The 14435-nt window shown below is 45.1% G+C and overlaps 1 protein-coding gene across 1 annotated transcript in view; it reads left to right on the top strand.

Moving 5' to 3' along the window:
• Positions 1-14435, top strand: part of LOC138493214 (phospholipid scramblase 1-like) — a 562563-nt gene that overhangs the window by 352334 nt on the left and 195794 nt on the right. The window contains exon 4 of the mRNA XM_069620366.1: positions 9799-9841. Within this exon, the coding sequence (XP_069476467.1) occupies positions 9799-9841 (43 nt within the window). The remainder of the gene's footprint in view (positions 1-9798; positions 9842-14435) is intronic.

Here is a 14435-nt window from a genome sequence, read left to right as displayed (position 1 = left end):
TGAAAACTAACTCTCAGACCTCGCATTTCATTGTGCCAATGGTTCTCGTAGATCCAGAACAGCCTAAGCGGTTGCATGCAATAAAGGCATACATCGATAGTGGGGCTATTGGAAACTATGTGGATCGTGAATTGGTCTCTAGGATTAACCTCCCTCTCCGTCCTAAAACCAGCAAAGATGTCATCACCACAGTCGATGGAACTGAAATTGCCTCTGGACCGGTAACACATTCCACTACTAAGGTGACTCTTATTGTTCCCGACGGCCATCGGGAGGGTGTTGAGTTTGATGTAATCAAGGCTCCACAGTTTCAGGTTATTCTTGGAATCCCTTGGTTAGAGACACATAATCCTCGAATTGATTGGCGAGCTAAGAGAATAACCTTCCCGGATTGTACACAAACCTGCTACCCAGAAAACCTGAAGATTAATCTAGCATCTGTAACCTCTGCCTCCATGCAACTACCTCCGGAATACCAAGACTTTCAGGACGTCTTCCAAAAGGAACAGGCCAACACGTTACCTCCTCACAGATCGTACGATTGCCAAATCGATCTGGTGCCCGGTGCACAACCCCCTTGTAGCAGGATTTATGCCCTTACCGAACCTGAGAATCTGCATTTGAGACAATATTTGGATCAATACCTAGCTAATGGTTTTATTCGCCCGTCAAAGTCCCCGGCATCCTCGGCTTTGTTCTTCGTGCCCAAAAAAGAAGGCGACCTTAGAACTTGTATCGATTAGCGTGCATTGGACCAGATAACGGTTAAAAACCGTTAACGTCTGCCTCTGCTCCCTGAACTCCTTGACCAGGTGAAGGACGCTTGCATATACACCAAGTTAGATCTCCGGGGGGCTTATCATCTGGTACGAGTTAAAGAAGGTGACGAATGGAAAACTGCCTTCCGTACTAAATACGGATTATTAGAGTACCAGGTGATGCCTTTCGGATTGTGCAACGCGCCGGCTGCCTTCCAATACTTCATGAATGATGTCCTTCGGGAAGTCATCGATTTTTGTGTTGTCGTATATATCGATGACATTCTGGTGTACTCCTCTTCGGAATCTGATCACAGAAAACACGTCAGGGCAGTACTTGAAAAACTGCGCCAACACAAACTATTTGCTAAATTGGAGATATGTGTTTTCCATACCACAGAAGTCGAGTTTCTAGGTTTCATCCTGACACCCAAAGGAGTCCGAATGGACTCAAGAAAAGTGGATGCCATCCTCAAATGGCCATCACCTAGCTCTGTAAAAGGGGTTCAAAGCATGCTCGGCTTTGCCAATTTCTATCGCAGGTTTATCCCGGAATTTTTACGCGTGGTACAACCCATTACTGCACTCTTGAGGAAAAATAAACGTTTTGAATGGTCTGAAGAAGCCGAGCAGGCCTTTCAGGATTTAAAAGCTAAGTTTACCTCCGCACCTATATTGAAACACCCGCGTCCAGATCTCCCTTATGTCGTCGAGACTGACACATCCAGCCTAGCCATGGGAGCTGTACTGTCCCAAAGAGATCCCAAAACCAACCAACTGCATCCCGTAGCATTTTGGTCCAGAAAATTCTCGGCACTCGCGGTTAATTATCCAGTCACGGACAAAGAACTGTTAGCCATGAAGTCTGCTTTTAAAGACTGGCGGTTTTATCTGCTTGGTGCTCGACATACCATCACAGTGATCACTGATCACCGGAATTTACAGTATTTGAAAACCGCCAAGGCTCAGTCATCACGGCAGCTCCGATGGGCTTTGTTTTTCGCTGAATTTGATTTCGTGATTACCTATCGACCTGGCTGCAAGAATGGCAAAGCAGACGCCTTATCCCGAATTGGAATGGGAGAATCTGATACAAACTCAGAACCAGTACCAATAATTCCCGAACAGAGGATTCTAGGCATGACTTTGTTACAGACGCTTGAAGACATTCAAGCCAGAGTGAAACAACTCCTGGACCCTACAACCTTACAGGATTGGATACAAAAGGGATCAGACTTTACCATAGATAATGGTTTACCTTATTTTCAAGGACGCTTATTCCTGCCACATAAGGAATTACACGAACTAGTTATTTCCGGTTATCATGATGCATTAATAGAGGGACACCCCGGTATTGCCAAGACAGAGGAAAAGGTGAAACGACAATTTTGGTGGCCCTCTTGGCGAAAAGATGTTAAATCTTTTGTGATGTCCTGTGGTGTTTGCGCCCAAAATAAAAGTCAAAAGAAAAGACCAGCCGGTCTCCTTCAACCTCTAGACATATCTCCAGCACCCTGGCACACCCTATCAATGGATTTTATTACGGACCTGCCTCCTTGTTCAGGGTACAATACTATTCTGGTAATTGTGGATTTGTTTTCCAAAATGGCCCACTTTATTCCTTTGAAAGGTTTACCTTCAGCTTCTGTCCTAGCCAAAGAATTCCTCGAAAATATTGTGCGGCTACATGGATTCCCATCTATACTAATCTCTGACCGGGGAAGCCAATTAATTTCCCACTTCTGGCTCAAATGTTGTCAAATGGCGCAGATCGACGTAAGATTATCGACCAGTCACCACCCTCAGACCGATGGTCAGACCGAGAGGACAAATCAGACCCTTGAGCAATACTTACGGTGTATGTTACAGCAATCTGAAAGCAACTGGAAAGACATTCTTTGGATAGCCGAATACGCATATAATAATTCGGTACACTCTGGAACTGGCCAGAGTCCTTTTTATACTTTGTTTGGGCATCACCCTCGAACCTCAAACCTTGACTCACCTCAGAACCTCGGAATGCCTGCAGTAGAACATCTGCATTCTACAATTACCCAAGCCTTCAAAGAGGCAACTACGCATTTACAACAAGCCAAGAGAAAATACAAGGAGAATGCTGATCTACATCGGAGTGAAGCACCTCCGTATCAGATTGGGGAACAAGTGTGGTTAGCTACCAGACATTTACCACTCAAAGGGCCTCAAACTTTTAACCCAAAATATCTGGGACCTTATTCTATTACGGCAATAATTAACCCAGTGGCTGTTAAACTTGATTTACCAGCTAGTATGCGAATTCACCCTGTTTTTCATGTGTCACTTCTGAAACCAGTAGTACCCGGAACCCGACTACTCAAACCTCCAGAACCTATTCTAATAGATGGGGAGCCCGAATTCGAAGTGAAGAACATTTTAGACTCAAAAATGTTTAGGTCAAAACTGTTCTACCTAATTGATTGGGAGGGGTACGGACCTCAGGAGAGGTCGTGAGAACCCAGCGACCATGTGCATGCACCTCGATTAGTCAGGAAATTCCACCGACTCTTCCCAGACAAACCAAAACCCCCGGAGGGAACAACCTTTGGAGGGGCCTTGGGGGGGAGTGCTGCCATGATGCCCGCTCCCGGGGAGCCGGTTCAAGCCCTGCGTCCCCGAAAGCGGACATCCAGTCCCCAAGGAAGGACCCAGCAACCCCATATAGGGGCCCTTTGGACAGTGTCCTGGCGCCTATGGTGCCAGGCTCATAAAAGACATCAGTCCTGGCGCCATAGGCGCCAGGCTCATTATGGAAGAGCTTGGGTGCACTTACCTGATGCAGACCATGCAGCAGGATCCCGGCCTCCTTGAGGCCTGAAAGGAACTACTTTACCTATGGGACTAATTTACCATCCGGGCGTGGTCGGGGAAGGATACATACCTGATTGGAGGAAGGATACATACCTGGAACTTCTTCCAAGGCTATTTAAACCCCACCCGAACAGCCACACGTGCTTCGCGTTGTTCTGCATCTAGCAGCTGGATGCTCACCGTGTCTGCTCCTGCATCCTGACTTCTGCCACGCCTGCCAGCATCCTGGATCACCTGCAAATGAAGAGAAGAGAACAGAAGAAGGAAAAGTCCTTACCTGCTAAATCCGCATCCCAGAGACATCTTGCCGACAATCCTGAAAAGGAAGACTTTTATTTAAAAAGCTCATCGCGTCGATCGCTGCAGCGCCGCATTCCACTCACCTTTACTGGGCGTCTCCATGTTCAGCAGCGATCATCCGGATTCGCAGTCACGCCCCAGCGCCTAGGGAGAAAAAGACCAGAACAAAAGGTGAGAGAGAGAAGGGAATAAGGAAAGCTAAATCTCCATGTTAAGACTTACCTGTTGATTCATTCCCTCTTCATTTTGGGTCCACGCCGTATCCTGGCATTTCCGGACCCCGGCCCCTAAGGGGAAAAAGAGACATCAGCGTTAATGAGCAAATTAAAAGACATTACCAAAAAACGCTCATTAAAGACTTACCTGATTTCTACAAGGATTTCACCTCTCATCTCGGGTCGGTGCCTGTTCCCCGGAATTCCGTACCCCGGCCCCCATGGGGAAAAAGACACTAGCATTAGTACATTAATGCATGGACACAAGGGGAACCTCTTATCAAAAAACTTACCTGGAAGTCAAGCAAGTTTGGTTCTCACCAATCCGAAAATCCAGAGAAGTAACTGGATACCAACGCGCCCCTGCATCAGAAGCAGGATGGAGAGCTCGTCCTTCCAGACCCTAAGGTGAGACGCTACGAGGAATCACAGAAGGGTTTCGAGGAGGGTGAGAGGGGAAAGTGGGAGGCTGATTGCATTACCCCGCAGACAGTTAATCCCCTTTTTTCGCCTACAGAAGGATACTTCTGCGAGCCAGACAAGCCAGATTTGGGGGCCCGGTCCAGTCCGTCTTCCGAACCCTGCGCATCACCTTAGAAGAGGTCACAGCAGCGCGAACCAGGCCAGCGCCTCCGTGGGAGTCAGGTGAGCGTTACAGTACACTTCTAAATGCAATTGGGTACACTTCTAAATGCAATTGGGTACACTTCTAAATGGAATTGCGTACACTTCTAAATGCAATTGGGTACACTTCTTAAATGTAATTGGGTACACTTCTAAATGCAATTGGGTACACTCCTAGATGCAATTGGGTACACTTCTAAATTCAACTTTCCTCTGAGGGGCTATTGGTCACAACTTCTAAATGCAATTGGGCACACTTCTAAATTCAACTTTTCTCAGAGAGGTTATTGGTCACAACTTCTAAATGCAATTGGGTACACTTCTAAATTCAACTTTTCTCAGAGAGGCTATTGGTCACAACTTCTAAATGCAATTGGGTACACTTCTAAATTCAACTTTCTCAGAGAGGCTCTTGGTCACAACTTCTAAATGCAATTGGGTACACTCCTAGATGCAATTGGGTACACTTCTAAATTCAACTTTTCTCAGAGAGGCTATTGGTCCCAACTTCTAAATGCAATGGGGTACACTTCTAAATTCAGCTTTTCTCAGAGAGGCTATTGGTCACAACTTCTAAATGCAATTGAGTACACTTCTAAATTCAACTTTTCTCAGAGAGGCTATTGGTCACAACTTCTAAATGCAATTGGGTACACTTCTAAATTCAGCTTTTCTCAGAGAGGCTATTGGTCACAACTTCTAAATGCAATTGAGTACACTTCTAAATTCAACTTTTCTCAGAGAGGCTATTGGTCACAACTTCTAAATGTAATTGGGTACACTCCTAGATGCAATTGGGTACACTTCTAAATGTAATTGGGTACACTTCTAAATGTAATTAGGTACACTTCTAAATGCAATTGGGTACACTTCTAAATGGAATTGGGTACACTTCTAAATGCAATTGGGTACACTTCTTAAATGTAATTGGGTACACTTCTAAATGCAATTGGGTACACTCCTAGATGCAATTGGGTACACTTCTAAATTCAACTTTCCTCAGAGGGGCTATTGGTCACAACTTCTAAATGCAATTGGGTACACTTCTAAATTCAACTTTTCTCAGAGAGGCTATTGGTCACAACTTCTAAATGCAATTGGGTACACTTCTAAATTCAACTTTTCTCAGAGAGGCTATTGGTCACAACTTCTACATGCAATTGGGTACACTTCTAAATTCAACTTTTCTCAGAGAGGCTATTGGTCACATCTTCTAAATGCAATTGGGTACACTCCTAGATGCAATTGGGCACACTTCTAAATTCAACTTTTCTCAGAGAGGCTATTGGTCCCAACTTCTAAATGCAATTGGGTACACTTCTAAATTCAACTTTTCTCAGAGAGGCTATTTGTCACAACTTCTAAATGCAATTGGGTACACTTCTAAATTCAGCTTTTCTCAGAGAGGCTATTGGTCACAACTTCTAAATGCAATTGGGTACACTCCTAGATGCAATTGGGTATACGTCTAAATGGAATTGGGTACACTTCTAAATGTAATTGGGTACACTTCTAAATTTAACTTTTCTCAAAGAGGCTATTAGAGGTTCGATCTAGGTGTGGCATATGCTAATAATCACACTTCTGCCCAGAGGCGGCGCAGGCTAATCTTTGTGGTTTTCTCGGGCTATGGTACTGGTTAACATTAGACTGCAGGCCATTGAAAGGTAGGTTAGAGTGTCAGGAGCTTTCTGGAGTAGAGTAATTGCTCTACCCCCACCCAAGCCAGCACTTATAGTTTTGTCGGTGTCTGGTGGCTTCCTTGGCTTCCCCTGCGGACACCTGCTGAAACTTCCTGGAGCCGCTTCTGTTGGAGCCGCCCCGCCCTTGGCCTTGGGGCCCATATCCGCTGGGGGCTGCCGGGCAGAGGGCTGCCCTGGGAGGACCAGTGATGAAGGGTAGGATGAGCGGGTCGGGAGGCGGGAGGGGGCGGGACCAGGAAGGGGTGGGGGGCGGGCTGGGTAAGGGAGAATCAGGAAGGGGAGTCCGGGAAACATGGGGCAACGCGGGGCCTGGGGAGCAGTTAAACAATCAAACAACGGAAATGGGGGCGCGGATGGGCAGGCACACTCACCTGCTCCTTAGATTGGAAAGAGGAGCGGGTGCACCGGAGCGGGTCGCTTGACCCAGGCAACCACTAGGCAGCAGCCAATCAGGGGTGGGGGGTGGGCAAGGGAGAATCAGGAAGGGGAGTCCGGGAAACACTGGCAACACGGGGCATGGGGAGCAGTTAAACAATCAAACAACAGAAATTGGGGCTCGGATGGGCAGGCACACTCACCTGCTCCTTAGATTGGAAAGAGGAGCGGGTGCACCGGAGCGGGTCGCTAGACCCAGGCAACCAGTAGGCAGCAGCCAATCAGGGGTGGGGGGACGGGCTGGGAGGCGGGCGGGCGAGGGAGAATCAGGAAGGGGAGTCTGGGAAACACGGGGGCAACGCGGGGCCTGGGGAGCAGTTAAACAATCAAACAATGGAAATGGGGGCGCGGATGGGCAGGCACAATCACCTGCTCCTTAGATTGGAAAGAGGAGCAGGTGCACCGGAGCGGGTCGCTAGACCCAGGCAACCACTAGGCAGCAGCCAATCAGGGGTGGGGGTCGGGCTGGGAGGCGGGTGGGCGATGGAGATTCAGGAAGGGGAGTCCGGGAAACACGGGGCAAAGCGGGGCCTGGGGAACAGTTAAACAATCAAACAACGAAATGGGGGCGCGGATGGGCAGGCACACTCACCTGCTCCTGAGATTGGAAAGAGGAGCGGGTCATGAGATGTCCTCATAATAAGCTTGAATTGGATTTTTTATGAGGACATTTGTTTGTTGTCAGTAGCACTGCACCTCTCCCACAAAATAAGTTGTGAGGATATGTTCAGGCTGTAGTACATTTGACAGGTGTACTACCACTGACAACATATAGGTGTCCTTTTAAGAAATCACATTGAGATCAAAACTACAATAAAGGACAACTATGATCAAAAGCTGTGTTTTGTACATACAACCAACAGGTGTAATTCCCAACATGCACTGTAGCTCTTTCCCGATTATACTGTCCCTCCTACCCCCTTGTGATATTCCTCCCCCCCTTGTGATGTTCATCTCCCCCTTGTGCTGTCCCTCCCTCCCCGTGCGCTATTGCTCCTTTCCACGCTTGTGCTTTACCTTCTCCCCTCCTTATCCCCTTGCTCTGGACCTCCTGCCACGCTTGCGCTGTCCCTCTTGTACTTTCCTTCCTCCCCCCTTGCGCTTTCACTCCTGCTCTTATGCATTCCCTCCTGCTCTTGGATTTTCCCTCATCCTGCTTGCGCTGTCTTTACTCCCCTCCTGCCCGTTCTGCTATCCCTCCTTCCTCCTTGTGCTCTCTCTCCTTCAGCCTTACACTGTCTCTCCTTCACCCTTGCACTGTCCCACCTTCCCTTCTGCTGTCACGCCTCCCCCTTGTGCTTTCCCACCACCCCAATTGCATTGTTGTGCCTCCCCCTATGTGATGCACCTACCCCTTGTGCTGTCACCCCTTCCCCTTGCTCTGTCGCTCCTCCCCCTTGAGCTGACGCTCCTTCCCCCTTGTGCTGTTGCTCTTCCCACCTTTGCACTGTGGTGCCTCCCCTTGCACTGTTGCTCCTTCGCTTGTGCTCTCACTCCTCCCGGCTTTTACTGACTCTCCTCTCCCTTGTGCTGATGCTCCTTCCCCTTTGCTCTGTTGCCCTTCCCACCTTTGTGCTGTCAATCAATCCCTCGTTGTGCTGTTGCTCTGCCCCCTTTGCCTTTTCACTCCTCCCCCCAATTGGTGCTGTCAGTCCTACCTTCAAAATGTGTACAATGCTCCTGTCAGCTGTTGCTGGCTTAGCTTTCATCTTTGGATTTATTTTATTCCTGCTCTTGTTACCATTTATTTCTTATTTTCCCCCCATAGTGCTTCCCTCTCCCTACCAGCGCTGCCCTTTGTTCCCCCATAATATAATTTCTTCCTCACTGTCCTGTCCTTTCTCATTCCTTCCTTCCATGCTAAATGTAAAATGCAATAAATAACTACAAACGCCAAAACTATTGGCTTTGCCAATGCCTGTTTTGAGTGCATTTGGGGGATTCCTGTGCTAATTGATAATACAATTAGCACATATCCTGCATCTTCTACAGCTACGGCAGACCCATTCTGCTAGCCACATGAAGGTTGTGCACGTATCTATGGAGAGGATTATAGATTCTGGAAGACATAGGCCCTCATTACAGTTTTGCTGGTATCCCGTGGGTAATTCTGACGGGATACCAGCAAAACTGCTTTACTGTTTCCACTGCCTGATATCCCAGTACTACCAGGATATTAGGGGCAGCAGTGACACTAGAAAGTTCCCATTCCATTCAGTCCCGGTACTGGTGCCAGTGATTCTGGCATTTATTTGCCAGTAGGGGCCTGAACTCTGGACAGGTCAGACCTGCCGGTAGATCACAGCCCCCACCGGCAAAACTTGTTTCCTGGTACAGAAAAAATGCTGATGCCGGAAATACCAGCATTTTCTCCAGCATTTCTCCGGACTGGGGCACTTAAGAGCCCCATATGATAGATTATATTCACAGCATATATAAATTGCTGATTTTGCGATTGTTGGCTTCAGCCCCACAACAGTTGGTGGGCTGAAATGTTGGCCTGAGGTCGGCATACCAGTCTGGGATGTATTGGCAATAGCAAAATCTGACCAACACCAACCATTCGCTCTGCATGGGGTGGGGGCAGGGCCCTGTTCAATCAGTATAGGCGATTTCGGGAAATTGACAATTATGCGATTTTCAAGAATAGGAAGTTGTGACAAAATACATACGCAGGGCTATAGCAGACCCCCATGTGCATGTCAGCTACGGCCCTGGGCAAAGCCCGCGGGTACCGCTAGTACATCATAATATAGGGCTCTGTTCTTTATTATTGCCCAGACATTTGCTTTGACCAAATACTTAAAAACAGCATGAAGAGGGTTCCTTTTTAATTGAACTCTTTTACAAACTCTTTTTGATTAATATCTCTCATTTGCACTTGGTTAAATTGTTCTTGTTTTTTGACCTTGACAGTTGGACCACTTGGCAGTGGAACAAAAATTCGAACCAATTGAAGGTATGATTTTACAATGTAGATGTTATATTTGTTATGTTTTGATATTCTCAAAGTTTCTGCTTTATATCAAACCTACAGTGTATTCAAAATGTTTTTGTATATTGTGTTCAAGTAATATTTCTCTATTTAATGCTAAACGCAAATATGTCAGCATAAAATGTGGATTTTTTAGGAAGAAATCTGCAAATGAAATAGTATTTACCCACCGACATGTGTATACACTGTGTAACTAATTTGATGATGATTTATTTGGCACATGGAATTTGTATGGTTACCTATTAGCTACAAAAATACAACTTCATTAAAAAGGCCAGTAAAGCACACGCTTTGAAACTTGCCAATCGCCTATTATTTACAAAAACACAGACACCAAAATTGTCATTTCACACTCAGACTATAATTGAATATTTGGCTTTGCCAATGCATGCTTGACATGTCACTGTACTGATCAATATTTCAGGCAGAGGCGTTGCTGGGAGGGTGGGGAGCTAAGGGGGCTTTTGGTTGTAGCCCTGGATACAAGCTCAGGGGTTGCAACGAAAAGGCTAGCTAGTCCCGAGTCCCGACAGTCCCGACATTAGCGTAGCCCCGGATCTTCTCCAGACTTTCTTTTAACGCAGATGGATTTCTTTTTAGAAATGTTAAAAGCACAGGTTTGTAAAATGCACCCTGAACTTCCCTTTAAGAACTAATGTTTCTAGTGCAAGATGACATGAGGCTGACAAATGTATACGGGCACTGGCTAACTTTCTGACGTATTTCGGCTCTCTTTTATAAATGCCTCGCAATTAATTTGTATCTCTAATTGGCTTAATCTACATTTACAAACATGCTACTACCCCACACACACACGTTTTTGTGTAAAGTCAAGACCAAGCCTCGTTGCCTTTCTTTTTTTAAGACTCTTATTTAGAAAATAACAGTAGGGTGCTTGAATTAATGTCCTATTAATAAAACAGGTAATAGAGAAATTAAACATAGAAACACTCGCCATTTGTCCATTAGCAACCCTGTATTAGTTGAAACGTCATATTTTCAACCACTATCAGCAACTCCTATTGCTTTTCTCTTTGACACTGATATTGTACCCCCACATAAACTATGATTTGTTTCTGGGATAAGTGCCTTTCCTAGGCACACATCATTTTGATCCTTACATTTCAGGTAGGTTTCTATTTGGGGTACAAAATATGGATCTGACCTTCGGGAAATGCTATCTTCCCAAGAGATTTCTTGTTTTTATTTTTTTTTTACATATTTCCCATTCTTCCAGGGGACCGCATTGTGTGCTGTTTTGGTTTGCTGCACCATAAAGTAGTTAGCAGAATACTAAGCAGAAAATCAATCTCATTACATTCAACAACAATGAACAAAGGAACAGCAACTCCCTTTTCAAACGCTACATGTTCCTACATTCATAAATACATTTCTTTCCTTGGGTGTTAAAATTGTCTTCTGTATTATCTGTGGCTATGTAAAGTATAGTGGTAGAAGTCGTGCCTTAATACCACCCTGTAATTCGTAAAGAAAAGTAAACATGAAATACATTGGATCCTAAAACATTATACAATTAGATATCTTACTTATGTAGATATCAAATGAATAGCTTGTGACTTTTGTATTTATGTGCATTTATTTGAAGATCAGGAATGTCAATTTCGAACTGAAATGACTTGCAATGACATATTTACAGATGGAAGCATTCATATGAAGGTGTACACTAGCATAACAAATGAGAACAGGAAGTGAGCAGTTTATAATGGTGTAACCATATTAGGACATATAGCAAGGACAAAGGAAACAGAAACAAAATGTATATAGGAAACCAGTTAACATTTACCTAAGGGGGCAAGTGCTTCAAATTAAAGAGGAGTACTAATTCAATATACACAATTAAATTATTAAGCTTCACTGGAGACAGTGGTGGGGTCAGTTAAGGAAGATGAGGAGAAGGTAGGGGAGCTCCCTCTTTAGCAAGTAAGAGATGTGTATGCTGATCTTTGAAGGGACACACAGTTTGGCTGGCTTTGCCTGTTATGGGAAGTGGGTTCTAATAGAGTGGGGCAAGTATGGAGAAAGAGCAGAAGCGACATGCGGCACAAGGAGGGTATGGGATGGTGAGGTTTAGTGCTTTATTGTGAATTTGAGTTTACATCAGGTATGACATGGTTTTGAACATGTACTACATTTTGATGAGTTCCTCTAATCATATGATGTTTCTGCTGAAATACATTTAATTATCACTATCACGTGATATAGCGGGTGTACCAACAGATACTGATTGCGTTGATATGGTTCTACCACTACCGTGTCAGGATTCGCCCCTGGAAGCTGTGGAGTTCCTGGCGATTGTAACCGGCTCATCTGTCAAGTCGGTCTAGTCTTCAGACACAAGATGGAGGCTAATTTCTTAAAGCCCAGCCACGCCCACAGCCCAGCGCGTTGTATCTGTTTTTTTTCCAGTTTGTCCAATGCTGCTGTGCTACGGCTCAGTGTTTCACCCTACGGATCCAGTTTACCTTCTGGCCTCCAGTTCTGTTGCCTTTCGCTTCTTTACGCTCGGTAGAGACCATGTTCCTTCTATTCTACCTGCCGGCTGTACTTTCATTTTCTATTTCCCTTTTCCCCTCTCTGACCTTATTTCCGTTTATAACCGCTTACGGTTTTTGTCTACTTCACCCTTCTGTCTCTTTCTACGCTTTCTTCTGCCTAGCTTTATTTCCAAACTACACCCAGGTTGGTATCTGTAGCTGACCCGACTTTCTTAGTTAGTTTCTTTTCGCGGTCACGGAGCCGCGGTTACTCTTTCAGAGGGAGCGGTGCTGCTTCCGACACACCCGGTGTCTATTCTTGGGTAAGTAGCCTCTCCATTCATTTGTTTCTTTACACCCCGAGATTTAACACGTACCTTCAGGGTATCTTATCCTCCTCTCCCCTGAAGGCGCTTATTCCACGTTCTATTATCTATTCTTATATTCTTCCTTTTTACACACTCTGAGGAGAATTTTGTCAAATCCTTGCTACTTTATCAGAGGAATTCTTGATTGCGAATATATTCGCTGAACTAAGCAAACCAACTACGTTCCTCATCTGCATTTGGATAACCAGGGTTTTTTCTGCCATGGCTTTTTCCCTGGATTTGGGGTCTGGCTCCTCAGGGTCCCCCTTGGGCAGGTTTCCTTCCCTGCCAAGGTGGCCTCTGGGGAAGCCAGATCCTACTTACACGATAAGAAGAAACCATCCAAAAATAAGCCAACTACAGTCCGCAAGAAGGCTAAAGAGAAGAAATCTGTTATAAATTATTCCAAGTACATACCATCTGAAGGCTCAGGTGAGGAGGAGGGGGGGGAAGAGAGTGACCAAGCTGTTAACCTTGACATACCGTCAAAATAACGGCAAATACCATTGCTGCAAAAAGAAACCCACCAATCTTCGCTTCATTATGGTATACAAGATGTTTGCATCTGCAACCTCTCCTTTACCGTGACATGTGATTGTTCAAGATGCCTCAAATACCATTCCCTGACCTCATGTGAATAAATAGCGCAGGTGTTAAACTTTGTTTTGCAAATGGTACGTGTATCCATCTCTGCAGACACATTTTAATGGAACTAATTTAGGCTCAGTAAGCATAACCCTGCCACCAGATGAAGACCCCGGCACAATCAAAACCTGTGGGAAACACATCTGTTGAACATCCAGAACCAAGCAATTGACTTTATAGACCTATTAAGAGCGTATTGGGTGTATTGCATTTTCTTTCCTTTGAAGATGAACAGTTTTCCCTCACAGAACATTTTCCAGGCATTCCTTTTGATGTGACAATCCTCTGAGTCCTCAGCTTTGTGTGTTTTCCTGGAGGCTCACTAGATAAGCCTCCGGCTCCCAATTACCACTTGTGCATGGAGTAAAGTTAGTTAGGATTTTCTGGAAGTGAATAACAAAAATATTAAGTACCGATTTCTTTGAAACCTTCTCCTGTATTTCCTATAAAACCTTTAAAAGAATATGGCTAAACATTAAATTACTCATTCTTCATTTCACACCTAACCCCACCTACTTATTGGTCGAAGTGGTTTTCAGTTTATCTTCATTGCTGTGTTCCTTCAACCCACATGCACCTATAGCAAATTAATCCTCTATTTTATTTTGTAGGTTTTGGGCCCATTGCCATTCATTGATTCACATGCAGAAAGTGCTGCTGGCTTTATCCCCCATCCTGGGCCAATGCATGATTCACTATAGAGTGTTCTTTTTGGCTATAATTGTATTGGTCCTTGTCAGGGTGCATTAAACCTAACATGCTTCATCTTAATTTTAGGAATATTGAACTTATAAACATGATCACCCCATTTATTATTTGATTGACTTTCTTGTCATAGGTTTTAGGAGAACCTGTGAGGGGGTGCCTCTGCAATTCAATGATGTAAGGTTGAATCTCGTACCAGAACTTCTATAAAGCTGGCCGTGCCTGTCGATATGGTAAAATTAGTTCTTGCTTCCCATATTCTCTCCAGCATTGGTCTGATCTATTTGAGTATTGCCTTTTTATGAATGTGGGAGAGTATTACCCCCTTTAAAGGGTTTATATTGC

This window comes from Ambystoma mexicanum, chromosome 10, assembly GCF_040938575.1.
Source record: "Ambystoma mexicanum isolate Mex_15411 chromosome 10, UKY_AmexF1_1, whole genome shotgun sequence".
NCBI lineage: Eukaryota > Metazoa > Chordata > Amphibia > Caudata > Ambystomatidae > Ambystoma > Ambystoma mexicanum.
Note: the sequence above shows the minus strand (reverse complement) of the source record. Positions and strands in the feature narration are given on the sequence as shown.